General features: G+C 38.3%; 1 protein-coding gene across 5 annotated transcripts in view; it reads right to left on the bottom strand.

The window, feature by feature from the left end:
- slc4a4a (solute carrier family 4 member 4a) overlaps window positions 1–24,546 on the bottom strand; it is a 118,410-nt gene that overhangs the window by 48,387 nt on the left and 45,477 nt on the right. For all 5 annotated transcript variants that reach the window (XM_057832342.1, XM_057832339.1, XM_057832338.1 and 2 more), the window contains 2 exons: window positions 18,630–18,765; window positions 12,117–12,277 (listed from right to left, as the gene is read on the bottom strand). In XM_057832342.1, coding sequence (XP_057688325.1) covers window positions 12,117–12,277; window positions 18,630–18,765 — 297 coding nt within the window. The remainder of the gene's footprint in view (window positions 1–12,116; window positions 12,278–18,629; window positions 18,766–24,546) is intronic.

Genomic DNA, 24,546 nt, shown 5'->3' with positions numbered 1-24,546 from the left:
GGTCACTTCCTATTAATTTTGAGTCACTTTCTGCTCATTTCTTGGCATTCTAGGCTCATTTTCTGTACGTTTTGAATCATTTCCTTTTGATTTCAAGGCATTTCCCAATCACCTTCTGCTCATTGATCACTTCCTGTTGGTTTTGGGGCATTTCAGGGACACTCTCTGTTGATTTTGGGTCACATTCTGCACATTTCTGGACATTCTAGGGTAATTTTCTGTACGTTTAAGATCATTTCCTTTTGGTGTTAGGTCATTTCCCAATAACTTCCTGATAATTGCCCAGAGGAAAAGAAAATCTGAAAAGAGATCTCCAAAATATCTCATTTATTTCTCCTAGACAACTGTGAGATCTGTGTGACGCCAAACTGAGACTAAGGTTTATTTCTCCTGTGTCTCAGTTTTTTCTCTGGAGCAATAAAATGCACTAAATCTCAATTTAGTCTCCTTTTAAGTTTCAGAAGAGATCTCAACGAGCTCTCATATAATTCTCAGAGTTTCTCAACTTTTGTGTCTATTTGTGATCTCAGGCAGAGAAATCAGAGAGATCTCTCGATGAACTCAGTCTACTCTTATCACAACTTCCGTTCATGCATCTCATACTGAACTCAGACAGAGCAAATGAAGAGCTCTCCACAAGCACTCGTTGGATTCTCAGGCAATGCAAATTTATTTGTATAGCATAATTCAACACAAAGCAATTCAAAGTGCTTTACATCACATGAATAACCACGATCAGAGATAAAATGATTTTAAAAAATTAAAAACATTAGTTCAAAAGAAAGTTATAACAAAGACAATGAAAAGTCAATGATAAAAAAACTGTTGAATATTCTATTAGCAGCCTCTAAGAAATCTATTTCTAGGTAATGGCTTTAAAAAAAATCAACTGTTGAGGAATGGATAGATATTGTACATGAAATTTACATCATGGAGAAGCTGTCATTTTAACTTAAATTAGAGATTGATACATTTTATTTGATATGGTCCAAATGGACAAACGTGAAACCAATTAGAATAGATTTCAATTGATGCTCAACAGAGAAAGTAGCTCCTTACTTTTTCGGGGGTAAGAAAACAATATCAGATGTGCTCCCAAATGTTTTACGTTGCTGTATGTTGTTTATTTATGTACTTTTTAATTAATTTATTATTTATTTAATTTCTTTGTTGTTGTTGTTTCCCTTAAAAAAGTAATGTATCGAGAAATGGACTATCGTCATTCACTGTTGTAAGTACAATGTACAGTATATTATTGTTGAGAATCTAAATGAAATTAAAAAAGAAAAAAAAGAATTGAAACAGGTAATAAAATTATACTTAAAATGAATAAAAAGCAAATTGCTTGAAAGTTAAAATATATAGACCGTTATGGATATGTTGTGATAAACAAAAGCGATTTTAGTCCTGATTTAAAAGGAGCTAACAGTTTGAGCACACTTCAGACCTTCAGGTAACTTGTTTCAGAGGTGAGGAGCATAATACTAAATGCTACCTCACCCTGCTTGGTTCTTGTTCTTGGAACATACAACAGATCGGTTCCAGACTACCTTAGAGGTCTCTATGATTCTTTTGGTCCAAGGCCATGAAAGCGTTTTATTGACGAGCAGTATCAATTTCTAGTCTATCCTTTGACTCACTGGAAGCCAGTGTAATGATTTCCAAAACTGGTGTAATGTGGTCCAGTTTCCTTGTACTGTATTTGTAAGGACTCTGGCAGCAGCATTCTTTACTAGCTGCAGTGTCCTGACTGACTGACTGACTGACTGACTGATTAAAAAAAAAAATTTTTTTTTAATCAAGACCTGTAAATATACTGCTGCAATAGTCCAATCTTCTGAAAATGAACCGCACAATCAAACTTATCTGTATCCTCTATAGAGGAGCAATATTCATGCTTTACTGGTGTCAGAAATGGAGCTGCAGGGTCAATGAAGTTGGGGATGACGGGATAAAAAGGCATAGATAGTTCATAAATATGATTTTACATATAGAAGTGCACAAAATATGGTATGCAGCTTATTCAGAATGAAAAGGGTTATAGTAATTGAATAATTATAAAGTATATTATATATGAAGAGATAGTTATTATATATAAAGAGAAATTGATTAACATATAGTTAGAAAAAAATCAATAATCGTAATGAAAACGATCACGGTGGTACATTTACAAACCGGTAGGTACAAAATGCACAAAGGAAAACTCTTACTGATGTGTAATAATGTTACCCTTCTAAAATTGTTATTATGATGGTATTATAAGGTCATTAAATTTCATAAAAACGAAATAATATGATATTGAATTAATGATGATGTAAACATTTCAGTTAGCTTAAATTAAAATGAAAACAAGGCTTTAAAAACTCCAAGAACTGAAAATGTATTGTATATTACAGACCCGGGCATTTTACGGCCCGCGGGCCAAATACGGCCCGCGGACCCACTCTGACTGGCCCTCGAAAGGTTGCTTGGACTTAAGAAAATAAAACCTACTTTTAAAATTGTGCGTAATGCGTGGACTAAAACAGCAGGGCTTTTACTTTGAAACCTGTTTACGGCATGCGTACGTCATTTACGTCCAGGTACTGAAACAAGTCTGAGTGCATGTGACTAGCAGCAACTCAATGGTAACCCTAAAATGTCTGCATACGCCAAAAAAAGAAACGTGGACGCTAAAGTTCGTGGTTTTAAAAAAAATATGGACAACTAAATATTTATTTACAGACGTCGGTGGTAAACCCGTGTGTTTACTTTGTGGTGAGCAGGTCGCCGTGTTTAAGGAATACAACGTGAGTAGGCATTACGAGACGAAGCATGCAGAAAAATACGGACATCTGACTGAGGCTGGAAGAGCGCGGTTATCTGAAGATTTGCTAGCAAGCTAGAAAAACAACAAGGCTATTTTACCAAGCTATATGCAGCCCGGGATGCGGCAACAGAGACCAGCTTTGTGATATCTCATAAAATCGCTAAAAACTGTAAGCCGTTTTCGGAGGGAGAGTTTGTGAAAGAGTGCTTGGTGGACTCTGCAGCACTAATATATCCGGAGAAAAAAGAAGCATTTGAGAAAGTCCCGCTGTCCAGGCGAACGGTGACCAGAAGGGTGGACGACATCGCGGAGAATCTCCGACTTCAGCTAAAAAGTGGAGTAGCAAGTTTTGACTTTTTCTCCTTGGCTTTGGACGAGAGCTGTGACGTCCGCGACACGGCGCGGTTACTCGTGTTTCTCCGAGGAATAACACAGGATTTCACGATTACGGAGGAGCTGGCAGCAGTGAGATCAATGAAAGGAACAACCACGGGGAGTGATTTGTTCAAGGTAAACGCATGCATGGACAAGCTTGAACTGAAATGGGACAAACTGGTAGGAGTCACTACTGATGGTTGTCCCAATCTGACCGGGAAATAGTAGGACTTTTGAAACGGATGCAAGATAAAGTGACTGAACTTGACGCTGAGCATAAATTGGTGTTTATTTGGTGTTTTTCTACCTACACATGTGAGCAAACATTCTCAGTAATGAAGTTTACCAAATCCAGGTACAGGTCCTCTCTGACTGAAGACCATCTGTCAGATGTGCTTCACATCTCCACCTCAAACATTCAACCTGACCTTGATGCTCTTGTTAAAGCTCAACAGAGGCTAGATTTCTCTCGCTGAAGAAAAAAAAATACTGAAACATGTTTGTTCTGCACTGTTTGGCAGTTTGATAAAAATGTTGAGTTATGTTACATTATTGTGGTATCGTTATAGAAAGTTAAAAATAAAGCATTGTGGTAATGTGACTGAAAAGCAGTCAAAAATGTAGCAAACTTACCTCTGTTTTCACTGAATAAATTCAGGTTTTTTGTAAAACAACCTCATTCTCTCATTATCTAACAATAACACATACTCTTACCAGCTTCTGTAAACAATACAATTTACTTATTTCAATGTTGAAATAAAATTAATAACGAGTAGATTTCAAATTTTGGTCCGGCCCTCCACAATATTTTCTGCTTCTCATTTGGCCCCTGGGGAAAAATAATTGCCCACCCCTGGTATATTAATAAAGCCAAATAAACTCAACTTATGAATATCTTTTTTAAAGATTTTTTAAATTTTTTTATTTTTATTAGCCTTATGTAGTCATGCGTATATAAACAACATTTTTGTAAATTAATTCTTACTTAAAATGCAGCTGAAACCACTCAGCGTTGACCGGCGCTGCAGCGCTGTTTTCTTCATGCACTGTCAAGCTGTATGTGGCGCGAAACACTGTGAACTTTCAACCCTGAAGATAATGCAGACCTAACGTCTACATTGGAAGAAAGCGCCATCAGTCACAAATGCTGCTTCGTCATTGGTTAACTCATAAGGGGGAGGCTGACCTAACGACGTCAAGTCGTACTCATGAAGTTGGTGTCAGGAGGAATGGAGGAAGAAACCGTTTCAGGACAAAAAAGAGGGTAAGTAACATCTTTGTCGAACGGAGTTTGGGTATAATTTATATGGCTTGTGTTTATGCTAGTTCTGATAGTTTTTTGGGGGGGGGGGGAACTGGTCGGCAATAAGTGGCAAATAGTGAAGCTAGCTAGCTAGCTAGCTTGGGGGGCCATGAATTTACTGAAGTAAACATATTCATGTAAAAATATTAACTTTGGAATTATTTCTACAAACAGTGGCCCTAGACAGTCTTGGAGTTACATAAATTGTGTACAATTGGAACATCTTCTCATTGCAGTGAGACCCATTTTCTCTAGCTTCATGCAACGAGTTTACATTGGGGTGACCAAAGGTGGGTAGAGTAGGCAAAAATGTCACTCATGTAAACGTAGCATTATTTCAAAATATATATATATATTTTTAACAATTGTATTTTTTTCCTGAGCGCAACATTATCTGTATGAACTGTTGTTTTAATGATACTGTAAAAAAAAAAATTCCATTGCATAACCACATTAAGCCGGGGGGGGGGAATCATTGAATTCCAATGAGAGAAAAAAAAATCTATAAATGAGGCATTATTCGTCCAAAGAGCATGAGTGCCCTCTGGTGGAGAAAACAGTTCCTAGTTTTAATAGTGAAGAGTTCCTTCATAATTACTCGTTTGAAATTAAAAGGATCATATCTCCGGTTTTCCATGGTCAGTTATCTGCTCAATGCCCCCCTCCCGCTCTCCCTCAATCTCCCGACGCCTGTGCTCGCTGGTTTGTTTTCTCTGAGCTCTATGTTTGACACACGCGTTACAATTGTGCCATGAAGCCAGACAGCTGGCGGAAGTACACCGATCGGCTGAATTGGACGGTAGAAGGATGACTTCTTTGGAAACAGCCAAGGGAGATTATTTTTGGCAAAATAAATGTTGCATGTTGAAAAACATCTGGGAAGCCTATCTGAATTTGTGTCTCTGGATATGGAGATTATTTTGTTGTATAACGGAATATTCTATCCATACAGAGAAGGCATACTTTAAAACTGTAGTTATAAGGCATCTTTGAGTAAATTCTGCGTATCATTTAAGTACCCCGAGGACATGCTGCTCTGCCTATTTTTGGGGAAATCAAATTATGGTCACCCTATTAACATTAAAAACTTGAGACATAGGGAATTGAGAAGGTGCATCTTTTCACGATATATTAGCAATAAAAAGGTTTTTTTTTTAGGAGCAGTGCACAGGAAAGAGCCCAACAACTTGTCCAAGAAGAGTGCAATTCTTACAGAAATCTTAACATCATGGATCATCATGGATTTTTACTTTAATGTCTCTTTGTTTTATGATGATTGGTATGGGGGATTTTAAAAGATATTGTTTCAGTCCTTCGGTGGTCTAATATGGTTAAATGAACACAATCTGTGTATCTAAAGATATTAAGAAGTTGCTGTACCAAATTATGAGTTGTGATGACAGTGTAAAACCAAATAAGACATTGAACCACTTTTTAAAATTAAAATGTATTATATTTCACAGATTGAATGGCCCAGCAGGAAATAATAAAAAAGAGATGCCGAAAAGAGCGCGATACCCACCGAAGAAGATGAGCTTTTATGACCCAGACCCTGACTCACCCAGAGATGACCAAGGTGGTAATTGAGTTATTATCTTACTACACGGCTTAACTAATTTTTAAAGTGATTGTTATTTTTAACTTGCATTGGACACTATAATAACCATTTTGTTTATTAGTGTCTGATCACTGGGATTATTATCAATATTGGCAGTTTAGGGCACAAATATTGATTTACAGGATTTTTTTTTAAATGTCTAGAAAAGGGAGCGTAACATCACTTGAAACTGTATATTTTGGTGACAGAATTTTGCAACTCCATTCGTACAATTATCTCTACATTGGGGGTGGTGGTGATTGATTGATTTAAAGATGTTCTTTTAAAATCAAAATTATCTCGTTGAGGATAAGCGACTCAGAAAATTGGGGGGGGGGGGGGGGGGGGAGATTCCATTATAGGCATCAATTTGCAAAAAGCTTTTTAATTGTTGTGACCTGCAGAACTCTATTACAACTTGATTGCAATTTTAGACTTTATTCTTTAAAATGTTTTGACAATTTTCTGAACTGTTTTAGCTGCCCATTATTTGAAATGAGAAAAAGTAAAAAATACAATGAAATGCATTTGATATATATATTCGATTTGCAAATGAATTTTTCAACCGGCCTCGAAAAATTTTCCGTTCGCATGTGAACGCTGATTTCTCACAAAAAAAAAAAAAAGTCATCATTGGGGCATCAAAAATTCTGGGATGATGAGTGGCATAAAAGTTGTATACAGAATTTTGGGGGGAAAAATTATGGTTCCTTGGAAATTTGCCAAAAACTTTCCATTCATTTTTAATGGGATGCCACGTCCTAATTTCTAATTCACTTGTAATGTAATTTACATCGCATTGATGCCGTTGACGGCCATGTATGTCGAATCTATTGATGCCCATGTACCTGGATTCCACTGACGGCCATGGGCGTTCAAATTTCCCATTCATTTCCATTGTCATCCACATTGCATTGAAACACAAGTACTCAATTGCCGATGAGGGCTATGTACGTCCATGCCATTTACAGCCAAGTATGTAGATTCTATTGACGTCAATGTACTTGGACTTCATTGACGCATATGTAAGTCGAAGCCATTGATGGTCATGGACGTCCAAATTTCCCATTCATTTCCAACCTCGAAATGTCCCCAAACCAATCTGGGCAGGGCTAAGATCTGTATCTCCACACAGCAAAGCCCCATAGTAATTTCTCCAGAAATTAGTTTCTAGTTCAATTTCTAATTTGTGCTTTCTTTTATACTGGCAGCTTACACCATGCGCTGCAGTACGCTGGATAAGATGGACACCAGTCGAAAAAAGCCTTGATCAACAAATGTCGCATGAGGGGTACAACATAAATTCTAGATGTACTTAGACATTTGCCCTAATACTGCTGGGCTTAGAGACTTAATTTTTGTTTGCTGTCTTAAAAACTGTGTTGAACTTTGTTGTTAATATTATGGCTGTTGATGTTATTATAGCTATTTGAAATGTTGTAAATTGTTTGCGCTTTGTTTTTGGTTGGTGTTAATTAAAAAATGTTTGCCCGCCTGTCTGCCTTGCCTCCATTTGCCTGCGTTTGGGTCCGCACCAATGTCCGCCCACATTCTTTGACAAAAATTCTCAACAGTACTCAATTTTCAAGTACAATGACTGTGTTGGATTTCACTAAAGCCATTTGTTCTAGAATGATAAAGCCTGATGGCTTTGGGTGTATCTTCTGTATCCCTCTGTCATGCAGTGGCGAGAGAGTAGTGTCCACCATTGTTTCTTTGGTCCATCAAGATGTTATGAAGTGGATGATCTGTGTTTAGAATGGTGAATCCAGTCAGGTGGGAGGAGAGGGTCACATGATTTAAGTGTCTCGTGTGTGCGTGCGCGCAGACGCGCGCGCATGAGAGGGAGAGTGAGCGAGAGACCCGTATATTTCTCCATAGTAGCTCCAATAATGCTCATTTTCTTTTTCAAAGGAGAAAAAGGAGCCATTAAAAACACTGAATTGAGATTAGCAAGGTATCTCCCTTAAGTCTCAAGTATGATTCCCTCTAATTTATTGTCTCACCTATTTCTCCTAGTGAATTTTAGGAGAAACATCTGAGAAACATTTTAGACAAAATAGAAACTGCAATGAGGCTAAGATGAGAATCTCAAATTTATCTCCCGAGCTATAGAAGAGCAAGCTTTGAGCAATAAAATTTTCCTCTGGGTGGTCACGTAATGTTGGTTTTGGGCACTTATGGCTCACTTTTTGTTGATTTTGAGTCACTTTCTGATGATTTTGGGGCATTCTCAGGCCACTTCATGTACATTTTGCGTCACCTTGTTAATTTTGTGGCAATTCGAGGGAGGTTTTCTTTTTTTTTCTTTTTTTTTTTAGGTAAAAAATAATGAACAACAATTGAGATTTTTTTCAGATGTGAGTACAAAACCATTAGTAATTATTGTGTATTAATAATAGCAATAATAGTAGTAGTCATAATTTAATTAGAGTCATTTCTCTGTTAATTTGAGGGTTCTTACAGGTCCTGTAGATTTTGGGGCATTGCGTGCATTTATCGGTCAATTCATGCTGATTTTGAGGAACTTACGGGTCACTTTCTGGAGATTTTGTAGTTTTGTCATTTTTAAGTTTTTTTTTTATTATTATTTTGGCAGAATTGTACGTTTTTGCCAAAAAAGGTGTGCCATGATTTTGATTCTTTTTTAACTTGTGAAAGGGATATTTTCAAAAAAATAGCAAAGTGTCCCATCAAAAAGAAATGTATGAAATTTCTGTGAGTACAGTCATTCCAGTTCCGATTTAGCCATAATTCAACAGAGTCGTAATATTAGGTCATTGCCGTGAACACTGTTCACAGGTCGTAACCATACCGCGTGTCAATTGCAACTAGTGTGCGCGAGCCTTTGTGACGTGACACGTCAAGCAAAAAGATGGAGCCTATTTTTCAACAACACTGACTGAAGAAACGCCTCGGGGGAAGTGTACTGCTTAATGGGCTCAAAGCGAGAGGCCCATGAAGTGCACTCAATTACTTGACATGAATCAGCGCTAGCGGGAACGCTTCCTCCTCTTTCACCGCCTCGTGCAACTTTGGGTGCTGGCGTGAGAGGACGCCGACTTCTCTTCAAAGCGAAAAGTTATTGTCGGGATGAGAAACTCAAAGAAAGTGGACACTAAATACGTATCTGAATGTGCACGCATCTTACGGGTGCTTGTTGTGGACAAACTGGACAAAAGAGGAGCGTGGACTAAGGAGACTTTATAGGAGCCATATGCAAGACAGGCGGCCAAAAATGGTACTGCAACCAGGGTTAAAATACTGAAGCGCACAACATCCCCTTTATATTTAGACAAGCGCTTCGCAATGGAGAATCAAACTGTGTTATCATATTATGCGTTTCAATCAGAAAAGACTGAGGCTAACAAATCACACATTCACGTCAGCAAAGATCATGTGATCATACTGTAACTGCAGACATGACATGCTTTTGTCTTGAAATGTTCTGAAATGCCGAGTCTCCAACTGTAAGCTTTACATTTGATAATAGAGCATTTGGCATCCTTCTGCATGTGGTACACGTTGTACATTTTGTGTACTCATCATTTGCAATACTCTAAACCAGCAAGTTTCATGTTCGAAACTTGAGGCTTTGAAGCAAAGATTGTGTTTGTAGAAGACTGCCATTGGTTGAGAGCAGGCTAAAGTGGTTAATACAACTTTAATTGCTTGAACTGTTTTCTCCATTAGTCTCAATGTAATAATGCTAACCCATTTACAAAGTGCAATATATGTATTTTCTTATTTTGTATGTTTCAACTTTAGTTCTATGGTGTCAGTGTGGTGTTTTGATATGCATTAAACCTGTTAATCTGTGAAACTCCCATATTTAGTCAACGGTACACATCGCACATATTATATTACATACCAAAAATTAAAGTTGGTGCACAAATGAAAACATTTTTTAGGAAGGTAGGTTAACACAAAAGATAAGAAATTCGTTTAAATAAAAAAAATTACAAAAATTTTTTTTTTTTTTTTAAAAGAGGTGAGTTATTATGGAACCCCAAAAGGGTAAAAATTAAATAACAGCATTTTGAAATGAATACCATTTTGATGAATAACACATTTTGTAATATGGCCCATAAATTGTAAAATAAGGTAATATTATTATGAAAAAGACTTCACAAGATAAAAAGCATTTACCACAAAGTATTTTTTTTTAATTTCATGTCTTTTTTCACAATAGCCTTTAACCTTTTTACTTCATAATGTCGTTTTTCAGAACAATAATAGGTGTGCTATCGGTCAAAAACATAAGGCTGAGTTAGTTAAGGGATTGGCTGGATCGTGGAGTCTGCCTCGCTGCGCTAGCATTTAGTAGTGTCACTTTCAAAGTTACTCCATGAAGTTGCCAACCGGTTAGATAATAATGAAAGGCCTTTACTTCAGCCTGAGCGAGGATTTCAGCAGTAGTGTGTTTTTGATTAGATGCTTTCTGGAAGTTTACATAACAGTTCATCGACTCTACCAAATGCTAGCGACCAGACTCCACGATCCAGCCAATCACTTAACTGACTCCGCCTTATGTATTTGATTGACAGAAGACAATTGATTGTGCTGAAAAACGACATTATGAAATAAAAAGGCCATGGTCGAAAAAGGCATTTTGAAATAATAATATATAATTTCATAATAATATTTCCCTACTTTATCATTTATGAGCCATACTACAAGATTTGTCGGTTATTTAACAAAATGGTATTCATTTAGAAATGTTATTTTTATTAATTTAATTTTGACCCTTTTGAGGTTCCATAGGTTTTGACCACATGTTAGTTTCTCATGCAATTTAAGGGCCATTTACACGACAACAGCAACCGGAGTGACAACGCAAAAACATTTCCAGAGAGCCCTATCGTTTACACAGCAATGGAGTTTTGGGGGGCTGAAAACGCAAAAATTTGAAAACGCCTTCCAGAGTGGAAATCTTGACAACAACACCCCTCCTAACGCCGCCCTTCTGTTGTCGCCATCTAAACAGTTGACAACGCAAAAGTGCGTTTTGGGTGACAACTAACTACTGTACTTCGGAACAGTAGGTGGTTATAATGCTCCAATATATTTGTCAGTAAAGGGGGTGAAGATACAGTACCAATGGCGGACCATATACTTTATAATGATACAGTTATGAAGTCTACGGACGGACAGTCTGACAGAGTATGGAGACATGTCTTCAGGTAGCAACCTTGTAAACGGCCTAACCTAATTCAAGTCATCAGGCTACACAACATTACTCTGCTTGATGCACTTCACCATGTCTTGTAAACGTGGCCTAATGTAGGGGAACTACTGTACTTTTTTCAACGACATATCAGCACACTGGCAAATAATATTTCATTTGGTAATGCATTATTAACATCCTCAAAGACACTTTTATTCCTCCATCTATTTTAACACATTTTTTAATTTCAGATTTATGAATTTATTAGTTTTAATACAACTTTAGTTTTTTAAAAATGTATTTATGTTACATTTTTGTATTTACGGTTTTTTGTTTGTTTGTTTGTTTTTGGTTTTTTTTTCATTCTTTCTTTCTTTTTTTAATGTATCATGTTTACATATGAAGCCCAGGCAACTTACTTGCTGGCCACACTATCTTTTTTTTCTTAAATTAAATTTTTTTTTGTTTTTTGTTTTTTTTAAACTAACTTTTATTAATAAAAAAAATTATATTTTTCAAAATCCTTACTTTGTATTAAATTTTTAAAAATTGGCGATGACGGATATCCAATTACGTGGCATCCAATTAAATTTCTGCCAGGAATTGAAATTAATTGATTACTAGTAGTCCTCCAATCCATTTGAAGTGGGAGGGCAAGCAGCAAATAAATATTGGTTAATTCACTGCCAACCCTCCATCTTCAAATTGGACGTCGATCAACGTCAATGGCAGTCAATGACTTCAAGAGTACCATCATACTTGTCCTGTTTCAAGAGTACCTTTTTTAGTGTTTTTATGTTGGTTTTACACAGACGTCCTCATGGATTGCAGTATTTTACACCAAAACTAACATATTTATACTCACCGACCACCTGAGGCAAAGTGGAGGCCTCCATGTCCAGCATGATGCTGCCTTTCTCGATGCAGGTACGCAGCTCAAACAGGCTGTGCAGTGACAAGGTGGCCACGTGAGGTTTGCTCCAGCGCTCGCCGCCTTTTTCCACCTTCTCCTCAAACTTGATCCACCTTTATTACAACACATAAAAACTAGAATGTTATCAAGAATACACCATAACATTTGAAAACATACTTCATCAATATAGTCAAAAACCAATTACCCAACAAAAACAGTTCTCTCATTTATATAGAAATCTAGTTGTGGTACAGTAGATAATACTTTTTATATTAAGAAAACAAATGGGAGGTTGACATCAAAGTAATAATTGAGGATTCGGAATATGTATTGTTTGGGATCAAGGGATTAAAAGTAACACATGGAAAATGTTTGATTGGAAAACAAAAACAAGGTTCTTCTTCTAAATTTGTAAATGATCCCAATGTAATGAAGTGCTGGAGGGACTGTAGGATGTTTGGTAACCATACTCACATATTTTGGGACAACCCAAAGTTACAGTAGATGCTTATTGGAAAGGTTCGAGGTTATGAAAGGCAGAGCCCCGTTTTGTACGCTGACTAAATCTAGGCAAAGTGGCGTTTTAGACCACGTTTTGGATTGGTTTGCCCTTAATTTACAGGCATTATTCTATTTCTTTCAAATATTCGCTCTCTATCTAATGAGAGGAGAAATCTCTTTTCTCAGTGGAAGGTTGACTGGCACTTTGTATCAGTAAGTATAACAGACCTATAGACAGTGTGAACTTCGCAGATATATCTATATATTTTATGCCATGAAAATAATATGTGATGCAAGGATACAACCAGGGGTCGCGTTAACCGAATATTTTCCGTCGTTGACCGTTTTTTTAAAACGGTGACGGAAAAAATTGAAGTCCATCTGTCATTTTGACAGGTTGCAATTCACACCCCAGACCACAGGGTGGCAAGTGAGCATATTAATTAGCTATTGTCTCTCTTGATGCATGACGTTGTTGGCCTTACTCGGAAAAATGTCAAGGCAACTGAGTGTTTGCCTGGCACGGCCAGACTGTTCTCCCTGTATTTTTCAAACACTGAGAGAAAAGTCTGGGACACAGCCCATTAACGGCCTCTCGAGTAGGTACAAAATCAATCGACAAATCAGATTTGTTTATTTGCGTGACGTGTTCTTCACGAGCAATGTCACTCTTGCGCGCCGAAAGTCGTCTCTACAACAACACGGATGACGAACGGGAGAGCCGAGAATATGTTCCAATCTGCGGTAAATTCAGTTTTAAATGAGCTAAAACACATCGACACGAGTCATTGACAACAGTCTGTCTTGCACTAGCCATATTGAATAAACTCCGCTCTCCTCGTATGTTTACTTCCGCGCGCAAGTCCCTCGTTCTGCCTTCGTCGCTTTGCTAACGGCACGTCTGCCCGTCGCTGATTGGTGCACTCCGCTGTCTGTTTGCCTCTTGTTAAGCTTGTTCGGACAGAATATTAATTAAAAATGAATGAAAACTAAATACTATTGAATATGTCATTATTTTTCATTTTAAAAATGTAAGTGACGGGTAAAAATAGATTATGACCGGATTTTTATGACACAGTCAATCAAAATGACAGACAACGAAAAAGTCTAGCGCAACCTCTGGATACAACAATAAAATGACAATGTAGACATTAAAACAACAACAAAAAAAAGGAAACGTGGGAAATGATATGTTTAATTTCATTTACCAACGTGAAAATCAACAGCAAAAGGCAAAATTATTTGTCGTAAAGTTGAAATCTGGAAGAAATTTGAACAGGAATTAATTCAGATATTAGCTTGCTAAGTTTTGAATTCGTAAAAAGTGGCCTTATTATGAAATTCCGAAGGGTTTGGTGAATGCACCTGTGAAGCTCGTGGGGTTCGGTACCTTCAGCAAGGTTAAGAACCACTGATCTAACCCCTGAATATATCTTACACTAAGGGAAAAAAGTAATTTTTAAACATACTATTAATGGTGCCCAGGAAATTGCATGGTAACTATTAAATAGATGAATCCACAGCCTTTTTCAGTGGTGCAGTGGAAACATAAGTTGCGGAAGGTGTATGAAATTGAGGCTTTAACTGCCAGGCTATAGTATATGTTTTCAGAAAAGATGGGAGGCCGATTGTAGAATACTTATCTTGTTGAAGCTCATAATATGCTGTATTCACAGGAATATCGAGTCATGTATAGATGTACAGTGATCCCTCAATTATCACTGTTAATGGGGACCAAAACCGACCGAGTAAAATGAAAAATCACGAAATTAGTGTCACCCCGCCCACCATTTTTAACGCAGTGTTTTTGTGTGTATAATATCAATAAGTGTAAACAAAATCCTATAAATGCATATGTTATCATTAGAACAATAAAGAATAGTTTGAAATAGGGAAGTCCCGATCGCATATTTTTTAACCTGAGTCAAGTCACCTGATTTTGAAGTACACTTTTATTTTTAGTTAAGCAAAAGTACATATACAGGTGCAAAAACTACTTAAGTAAAAGTACAAGTATCTAAGAAAAGATTTACTCAAGTAAAAGTGCAAAGTACTTGCTTTAAAATTTGCGAGTAAAAAGTAAAAGTATTTTCTCCTGATGCAAATACATATATATATATATATATATATATATATATATATATATATATATATATATATATATATATATATATATATATATATATATATATATATATATATATGTGTGTGTGTGTGTGTGTATATATATATGTATGTATATATATATACACACATTCAGAGATCTGGGTCAATATTAAAAAAAAAATAAAACAGAAAATTAATTTACATCTCAGTTTTAAAACTGGAAGAATGGAAAAATCAAGCAATAAAATTGAATGCCCTGTATACAGAAGCTTAACAAGCTCAAAAACGCCAAAACTTAGTTTAATAGCGGATTCCAAGCAACTATCAAGGGCATACCACCACCTACTGTACAAGAGTGTGGCGTTTTTTGTTGGTTAATATCTTGTTCACCTGCCAGTCTTGCTTGTACTAATAGTGCTCAGTTACTGTTAGTTGCAAGAGGCTTATCGATTCCGCTGGAGTCATGAAAACAAAACTATCAATTCACAACGAGAAAAATCAAACAAAAGTAACGTGTAACGCAGGCGACAATTTGAAAAGTAGTGGAATAAAAAGTACAGATACCTGTGGTAAAATGTAGTGAACTCAAAGACAAAAGTACCACTTCATATGTGTACTCAAGTAAAGTACATATACACAAAAATGTACTTAAGTGCAGTAACGAAGTAATTAACTCCGTTACAGTCCACTACTGGATTTTGAGGAACTGCCGATATAGAGTCCTGATGCGGTACTGAAAAAAAGGTACATTTTTTAAATTTATTATTATCATTATTATTTTTCAAACGTAAGCTCCAAATATGTTATTGTCCCAACGTGCTGCCTTCATAATGTGAATTATTCTTAAATAAGAATAACGTACAAAAATTATTGTCTTTATTAAATGCTTCATTGGGTGAGTCCACTAAAATCCACTCAGGCTTTGACGCTCACGCTGCTGAGAACAGCCTCTCACTTACACAATGAGTTGCCACAGCACACTTATGGTGGCTTAACGATGATTGACACATTTATGCCTTTGATCGTAGAGCTACCAAGCTTCTCTGGCAAGATCAAAGCTACAAACCTGTCAATCATCGTTAACTTTAATTACCAAACGCAGGCCGGACAGTTAGGCTGTACTGCTTAGTAGGAGGGAGGGTGAGAGGCTGTGGCACTATACAAGCATGAAGAAGAAAAACAAATATATATTTTTAAATTAAAAACCTGATCCTTATGACCCGATTCTGATCCTCTGAAAAAAATGGCGCAATCGGCCCGATTTCCGATCACGTGATAGGGACATCCCTAGTTTGAAACATGTAAATAAAATATTAATATAAATAACATACATTAAATAATGTATAAATAATATTAATAATACATAGTGTACATTCGTTCTCTCACCCTCTCTCATATGATACGTGTGTGTGTAAGTATACATACATACGTAGATGTAAATAAGTGTACATAAATGTTTTTAGAACTCTTTTGTATCATAATATAATATATATATTTATTAATTTGCCCATGCACTGAGAGCGCGAAAGTTGAGTCACAAAGTAGCGAGAGATAACTATTTGCTTTTCACTCTTCAGCTTCATTCTGTCTGTTTGGTCCCCACATACTGTATGTATACATTTTGTATACTGTTAATGATGTTCTGAATGATTCTTTTGTGTTGTATTCTTTTGTGCGCTCAATAAAAACAAAGTTACATAAAAATGGTTAAAAACATGTTGGATGAGGCCCCGATCGTGATATCTGGCTGTGCAGTTTCGGCAGATACCGATACCATACTGATACCACTTTGTTTGAAATTCATATACAGTGGGGCAAATAAGTATTTTGTCAACCACCAATGGTGCAAGTTCTCCTACTTGAAAAGATTAGAAAGACCTGTAATTGTCAACATGGGTAAACCAATCAGGTTCGATGCATTGAAACTGGCCGATTTAACTCCACCTCTCGAAGGTTTCAGGCAGCAAATCTTGCATGCAGCCATTGTACTCGACGGAGATTATACAATGAAAGATTTCCAGACCGCCAACATTTTGTTTTCGTAGTTTGTTTTTCCTACATATGAAAAAGCTGCCCCAGCATTGGTTAAGAGCGGTTATTAGCCGGCTCTCATTGGTCTGGAGCAGGCCAATAGTGGCATGCAAAGTGATCACGTGTCATCACACAACAGAGAGTGTAGTGAGTGTCAAGAGAAAAAAATGCTGCGGTCAAGTGTTATAATACTAGACCGGTAAACAGTATCAGCGCCCTATTTGTTGGTACTGGCCGATCCCGATACTACCATTTCGGACCGGATCGGCCCCCTCTGCCGATACTGGTATCGGTATCAGTGCATCTTTAAACCCTCCAAACAAGCAGTCTGAAAACACCAGAAGATCGATTAGTATTGAGTACTATTGTGCTTACTTGTGAATGTTAAGGATGAAAGTCAATGAGTGCCTGCGTCGTGTGAATTTTTCGAAAATTTCAAAGTTGCAATGTTGTTAAATGGTCAAAGCGCTTAGGCTGAAAAAAAAAAAAATAATAAATTATGTGAGGAGCTTTGCTTTGTGACGCATGCACATAACATTTTTGCTTTCTTTCTCGCTTGCTGCCCGATATTTAATTTAATAGTGGGAAATGCCAGTTCTCCTATTGTGTAAATACTTGCTGGGGGATCAAGTGCACCCCTGAATGGATGCGCAGAGTGTTGGCTGCCACTAGCTACAGGAGCTGGCCGGGGGCCACATGCAACTTGTAACTCGCCACAAATGCGCCGCTTCTTAGGCTCTGTTCATTTCTCTTCCAGAGAAAACTGGGGGAGATCATAGAAACCAGTTCCTGGTGTTGTTTCCCCCGTGTAAAAAAAAGTTACTGAGCAAAACAAAACTATAGCAACTGTATAACATAACTACAGTAGGCAGGCATATCTGATTCCAATCGGATTCCTCCTCAAATCTGATTTTTAGGGCTGACTGTTTACACTATTTTTACCAAGTGTCCAAATCAGATCTAGGCCTGTTCTGACTGGGCTACATTACTGATACACCTGACAGGTTGCTGTGGCAATTAAAGTGTCATCCAGCATAAGAGTGACATCACGGCAGTCAAAATCAAACTGAGATGTTTAGACTGAGAAGCATCTTGTTCATATCTGATTTGAAACTACCTCCCGTATGTGGTTTTAATCAGTCTTGCAAAAAGTCAGATTTCAGTGCTTTGCAACTGTTCAGGCTACAAAAGAGCCATCGAGTTTCAATCTGGATTGGATAAAGATCAGATTTTGGCTGCCAGGCTGAACAAGGCCTAAGTGTAATAGACGTCCAATCCATTTAAAATGGGTGATCTGACAGTGCTTGTGAAAAATGTGTAAGTCACGACTGCTGGAAAGTTGCCTCCACCAACATGGCCGCCATGCAGATATGTTGATACAGCTTGTTACGATATTGCATATTTTATTCAAAACTGAAGTTTGTATTTAGCATTTTGGGTGAACTCTTCAAACTTTTGGGCTCTATTATTAATTAGAAATTAATGATCATGTTTAAGTGCCATTGACGGCGATAGACATCCAATCCATTTGGACTAGGAGGGCTGACAGTGATCATCCGATTGTTTATGAAAACACATACTGTAATAGTCATAATTTCCAAATTCCTGTCAATTTAACATATTTATTTTCATTTATTATTTAATTTATTTTCTAAAAACATGTCGGGTCCCTGGTGGGCATATCTACCACCAGGCTTTGTAAGTTTTCTGGGGGAAATTCTGAAATGGGCTTCCAATGGACAACCCCCTCCCAATGTGATAAAAAAGAACAGAAAATGTTTTAAAACATTCAAATATTCCTGAAACGAGTTTCCGTGTTGGCCTTACCTGGCGGTCTCCTTCCACTCCATCTCCTGTCCATCCACCGACAGCAGCTCATCCAGCTCAGTGAAGAGCTGCGGGGGCGGTGGGCCATCATCGTCCTCCCCGAGGATGAAGCGGATCCTCTCAGCGGCCGGCGAGACTGCGGAGACGGGAAAGATAGTCCCTGTCAAAGGCCGGCGTGGGGCTTCCAGTTCCAGCTCTGGGGGAGGAGGAGGTGGAGGAGATAGGATGGCCTCCTGGCCTTTCTCCTCCGGGTCCTCCTCCTGGTTGTTATTGTTGTTGGCCATAATTTGTAATCAAAGCTTCCTGAGCTTTGACTTTTCAGGTGCAAGTCTCAAGCAGAGCCCTCATGAGAGACCCTGAAAGTGACGGAGCCTCTCAGCCGCTTTGTGAAACAGGTACTGTGCGAGGAGGGGGGGACGTGTCGGTGTACCCCCCACCCCTCGGCGAAGGCTATTGGCTCGCCCCCGGGAGCCCCTCGCTCACAATTAGGAATGGCTTGGCAAAGCGGCCCATTCTCCAGGCCCGGCTGGCTTTGGCTTCCTCTTCTCATTTGAATATTCCCAAAAGGGACAAGGTGAAAACTCAACGCGCTCTCGTCGAAACAATTCTTTTCATCAACTCGATCGTCAGAGGTAAACGCTTACATGAGAGATGCAATTAACTCCTTGGCTGCAATTGATGGCGTTAGACATCCAATCCATTTGAAGTGGGAGTGCTCAACTTAACCTAACTCAATGCAACTCAACTTAATGCAAGTCCATTTAACTCGGATAAACCTAACTCAACTTAAATCAACTCAACATAACTCAACCTTAATTAACTCAACTTGAATCAACTCAACGTAACATAACCTGACTGAACTCAATGTAAGTCACCCTTAACTGAACTAAAAATCAACTCAACTTTATGTAACTCGGCTTAACTGAACTCAAGTTAACTGAACTCAATTTAACTGAATTTAACCTTAATCAACTCAACTTGAATCAACGCAACGAATCTCAACTTCATGTAACTCAGCTTAAATCAGTGTAACTCAAATTATACTAACTTAACTGAGCTCAACACAACTCCACTTTAATTCACTCAACTAAAATCAACTTAACTCAACGTAACTCAACCTTAATAAACTCAACTTTACGTAACTCAGCTTAACCAAACTCAAGTTAACTGAACTCAACCCTAGGCAAGGCAAATTTATTTGTATAGCACAATTCAACACAAGGCAATTCAAAGTGCTTTACATCATATAAAGGTTATTAAAAAAAAAATCACATGAAATCAAAAGAACGTAAAACAAAGGCAATCGAAACAGGAAATAAAATTCATTCATTCATTCATTTTCCATGCCGCTTTTTATACATAAAAATTGCATTGAATTGAAATCAAATGGAAATAAAGCAGAAAAGAAATAAAAAGCAAATAGCTTGAAGTTTGAAATATGTAGACAGTTAGGGATATCTTGCGATAAACAAAAGCGTTTTTAGCCCTAATTTAAAGAAGCTAACAGTTTTAGCACACTTCAGACCTTCAGGTAATTTGTTCCAGAGGTGAGGAGTATAATAACTAAATGCTGCCTTGCCATTCTTGGTTCTTGTTCTTGGAACATACAGGAGATCGGTTCCATGTGACCTTAGGGGTCTAGATGTTTCATAGAGATCCAACAAACCAAGCCTGTATTTTGGTCCAAGGCTATTAAGTGTTTTGTAGACGAGCAGTAGTATTTTATAGTCTATCCTTTGAAGCCAGTGTGACGATTTAATCAACAATGTGACTCAAATCAACTTAACGTAACTCAGTGTGACTCAACGTAACTGAATCTTCATCAACTCAACTTAATTAGCGTCAACTAAAATCAACTCAACGTTACTCAACCTTCATCAACTCAGCTTAAATCAACTCAGCTAAAATCAACTCAATGTGACTCAACTTAAATCAACTAAACGTAACTTAGCGTAACTCAGCGTGAGTCATCGTAACTGAACCTTCATCAACTCTTACTTACATCAACTGAACTAAAATCAACTCAAAGTAACTCAAACTTCATCAACTCAACTTAAATCCACTCAAATCAACTCAACTTCAAGTAACTCCGCTTAAACCAACGTATTGTAACCCAACTTAATGTAACACAACTTAACTCAACTACACTGAACTCATCTTAATCCATTTTAACGAAAGTCAATGCAATTTATCTTAACTCAATTGAACTTAACTCATTGGCTACCAGTGACACAATAGACATCCAATGCATTTTAAGTGGAAGGGACTGGCAACAAATGAACAAATATTCATGTCTCAATGGTAGCCAACAAGCTGACAAGGACGTGACCCGAAAATGCCCCAAAATTAATAGGACGTGACACACGGCAGAGCAAAGCATTTCTTCTTTCTAGCACAGAAATATCATTTGTTATTTATTGGTTGCAATTTTTTTTCATGATTTTTAATGGTATAACAACAGCAAAATACATCGTGAAAGAAGTCGGATTGGAAGTAAAGAAATTTTTTAAAAATCTGGGTTCTACTTGAATGGTTCTTATGACAGTGTCATAAAACTGCTATAACTATGAAATGACACCTGTCATTTTGGTTAGGCTGAAGGTTATGATTCTGTCATAATTATGACATGACATTTCTAAAATATGATTGACTGCTTATGACAATAGACACCAAGTGTCATTCAGTAAATTAAGTCACTTTTGATGGAAAGTTGACATTGTTTCCAATGTCTTTGGGTTAAACAAAGGGTTTAGGAGCTTTGATCGGATTAGCAGACTTAATGACATCTGTCATAAGCATTCATTCATGTTCATGGCAAGTGTCATCTCATGATTATGGGAGTCTTATGACATCGTCATAAGGTGCATTCATAAATATTTACCAAAATCTGCATTCATGAGAAAATGAGGCAGCAAGTGTGCTTACTGTCCCGCTCCGGTAGTTGCTAAGTGCGAGCTGGGTCGGCTGGGGGGGTTGGGGGGCTTAGGAGGGTGAGATCCAGGGCAGGGTGAAAGCAAAGAGGGCTGAGAGCGCAAGCATCGAGAGAGGGGATAGAAATGAAAACCCCATCTCTCAAACACAATTTCAAAGGCGTCCGCGCGCTCTCGCCGAGAGCCACCGAGCAGTGCACAAAGAGCGCTTTGTCCCGGCCACCCGAGCATCATGGGATACCGTGTGTGGGGAGAGAGGAAAGACTTCACCGCAGCTCGGTGACGCGCATCCCGCGCAAAATGGCCGCTACCATCATGACTGCCATTGACAGTGATAAGTGTCCAATCCATTTGAACTGGAAGGGATTGAAATTTAAATGTGTTTATCCATAGTGGACATCTAATCCACTTGAAGTGGAAGGGTTGGTAGCTAATGTACCTTCTTTCATTCGCTGCCAACCCTCCCGCTTCCAATGGATTGGACATCAAGTGCCATTAATGGCAGACAATAACTTACAGCAAGTTATCGTGAATTTTTTTCCTGACTTTTGACTTCATTACCTCAAATTAATAATTTATTTTGTCTCATATTACAAACTGAGATAGGAGTTTTGACGATGAGACTACAGTACTGTAATATAGATCAGGGGTGCCCAGGGGCGGACCGGGGTGGGGGTGGGGGGGGGGGGGGGTTGTATTAGGAGTCACTGAAATACCAGCCCACTTTATGGACTGTGTTGGATGCCATCCAGCCAGCAACACAGGGAGGTTCACTACTAATATCCACTAACTTTGGCCAGAACTATGGATTTAGAGTTCCACAAAAATGAGGACTGTAACCTGATCAAAATATGAATATAGGCCTTTTAATTCAAATTTTCTAAATGTTGGTACAGTAGAAATGCACAGTTTTGAGTATGTCAGTAGTCAGAGAGGTCCACTACTAATATTTATCAACATTGGCCAGAGTTTATTCAAAATTGTGGATTGACAGTACCACAAAAATGAGATAACTGTAACTTGTAACCAGATCGAAGTCCACATGGATGACTTTTAAATCAAATTTGCTATGTACTAGTATTTCTACAGCAAAATGGATAGTTTTGAGTATGGGAGTAGTCAAAGAGGTCCACTACTAATGGTTACCAACCAGTGTTTATTCAGATTTTTTTATTTACAGTGCCACAGAAATGAGAACTGTAACCCACCAACTACTAAAACGACCTGTTGTTGAGGGGAATCGCATAATATTGTACTGACGTGACAGCACACGTAACGCACATCTAGAACAAGCGGTTTTAGGATCAGACAACTTAATTTCATTTTTAAATGATGACAATGGTTGCATTACATATTTTGGACGGTTGAGAGTGTTTTAAGAGTTGGGAACAACGCGAGCACATAGAAGTCAACTGCCTTGCCGCTCACTGCATTTACCGTAATGCTTGGATTATGCAGGTGGGCTAATTGTAGGATCCACTTATTTTACCACCGGCTTACCGGGGAAATCCCCGGTATGCCCGTATGTCAGTCCGCTCTTGGGGTTGCCCATTGCGTCGAACGCAATGCTAGTGTGGCAAGCTTTTTTTTTTTTTTTAAATGTACATACTGTAGTTAATTATGTTGTGTGAGCAACATATGAGGTTATGCCAGGGGTCGCGTTAACCGAATATTTTCCGTCGTTGACCGATTTTTTAAAACGGTGACGGAAAAAACTGAAGCCCATCCGTCATTTTGACCGGTTGCAATTCACACCCCAGACCACAGGGTGGCGAGTGAGCGTATTAATTAGCTATTGTCTCTCTTGATGCATGACGTCGTTGGCCTTACTATGAAACAATATCAAGGCAACTGAGTGTCCGAAGTTTCTTCAAAAAGCCCCAAAACGACGATGGTGTTGATAAAAGAGGTGAAAAAACAGGGACTGCACAAGCGGGCACGCAATTCAAGTCCATGCGCACCAGGAGGAAAGTGTGAGACTACGTTCAGGCCACAGCAGGTGAACTGTTAATTTCATTGTTCCATATGCTACATATGGAAGGCTACCTACCTAATGGGGACCACTGTCAGCTGTTTTTGTCACTGCGGAGAAAAAGTTACATATTCATCTGCTTGATGTGTGATGGCACTGTGTGGATTCTCTGTTAAGTTTGTTCGGACAGAATATTAATTTAAAATGAATGAAAACTAAATACTGTTGAATATGTTGAAGCGGTATGCAATGTTAAGAGTCTTGTTAGCTGTAGGCGCACTATCCTATTCCCCTCACTATCCACTCGCGGGGGCCTGCGCTTGTCAGTGACGATTCTTATTCTCGCTATATGATTATACAACTTTAACATTTGTTAATAATACGCTCTGTGTGTAGTATCATCCATCGCTTTTCCTTTTTAAATGGGCACTTATAAGCGAACGCAAGAAGTAACAACGGGATCATTTTTAAACAGGCATTTCACGGTAGAGCATTTCGACTTTTCGGCCAATCATATAGCCAGAGCGAGTGGATAGTAAGGGGACCGCGCGCAGCTCTTAAGTGTCTCTGTCACGTGACTGTCGTAGCCGGTGTAGGCGCTTGAACCTACACCGGTAACGCGCTCGGCCAAATGGACACACAAGTACGGAAGGTGAATTATGCCAAACAAAGGGTCACCACAATGTCATTATCATCATTTAAAAAATTTAAGTGACGGGTAAAAATAGATTATGACTGGATTTTTATGACCCTGTCAGTCAAAATGACAGACAACGAAAAAGTCTAGTGCAACCTCTGTCATATCTGTATGCATTCTCAGTTGTTTTCTCTTTCCAGCATCTGATTCAGCTGGATGGGCGGGGCCGTGGCCGCACACCTGTGGCGCATTAGGAGCGCTCATTATTTAAGGACTCCTGTCACCGTCTGCGAGTGTCGGACTATTGCATTTGCTTTGCTTACTTCTGTGTGCTCATCGTCACCCTTGGTGCTTCCCGACATTCTTCGATCGTGTTCT

Source organism: Corythoichthys intestinalis, chromosome 3, assembly GCF_030265065.1.
Source record: "Corythoichthys intestinalis isolate RoL2023-P3 chromosome 3, ASM3026506v1, whole genome shotgun sequence".
NCBI classification, from domain to species: domain Eukaryota; kingdom Metazoa; phylum Chordata; class Actinopteri; order Syngnathiformes; family Syngnathidae; genus Corythoichthys; species Corythoichthys intestinalis.
This window is presented reverse-complemented; position numbering and strand designations above follow the sequence as displayed.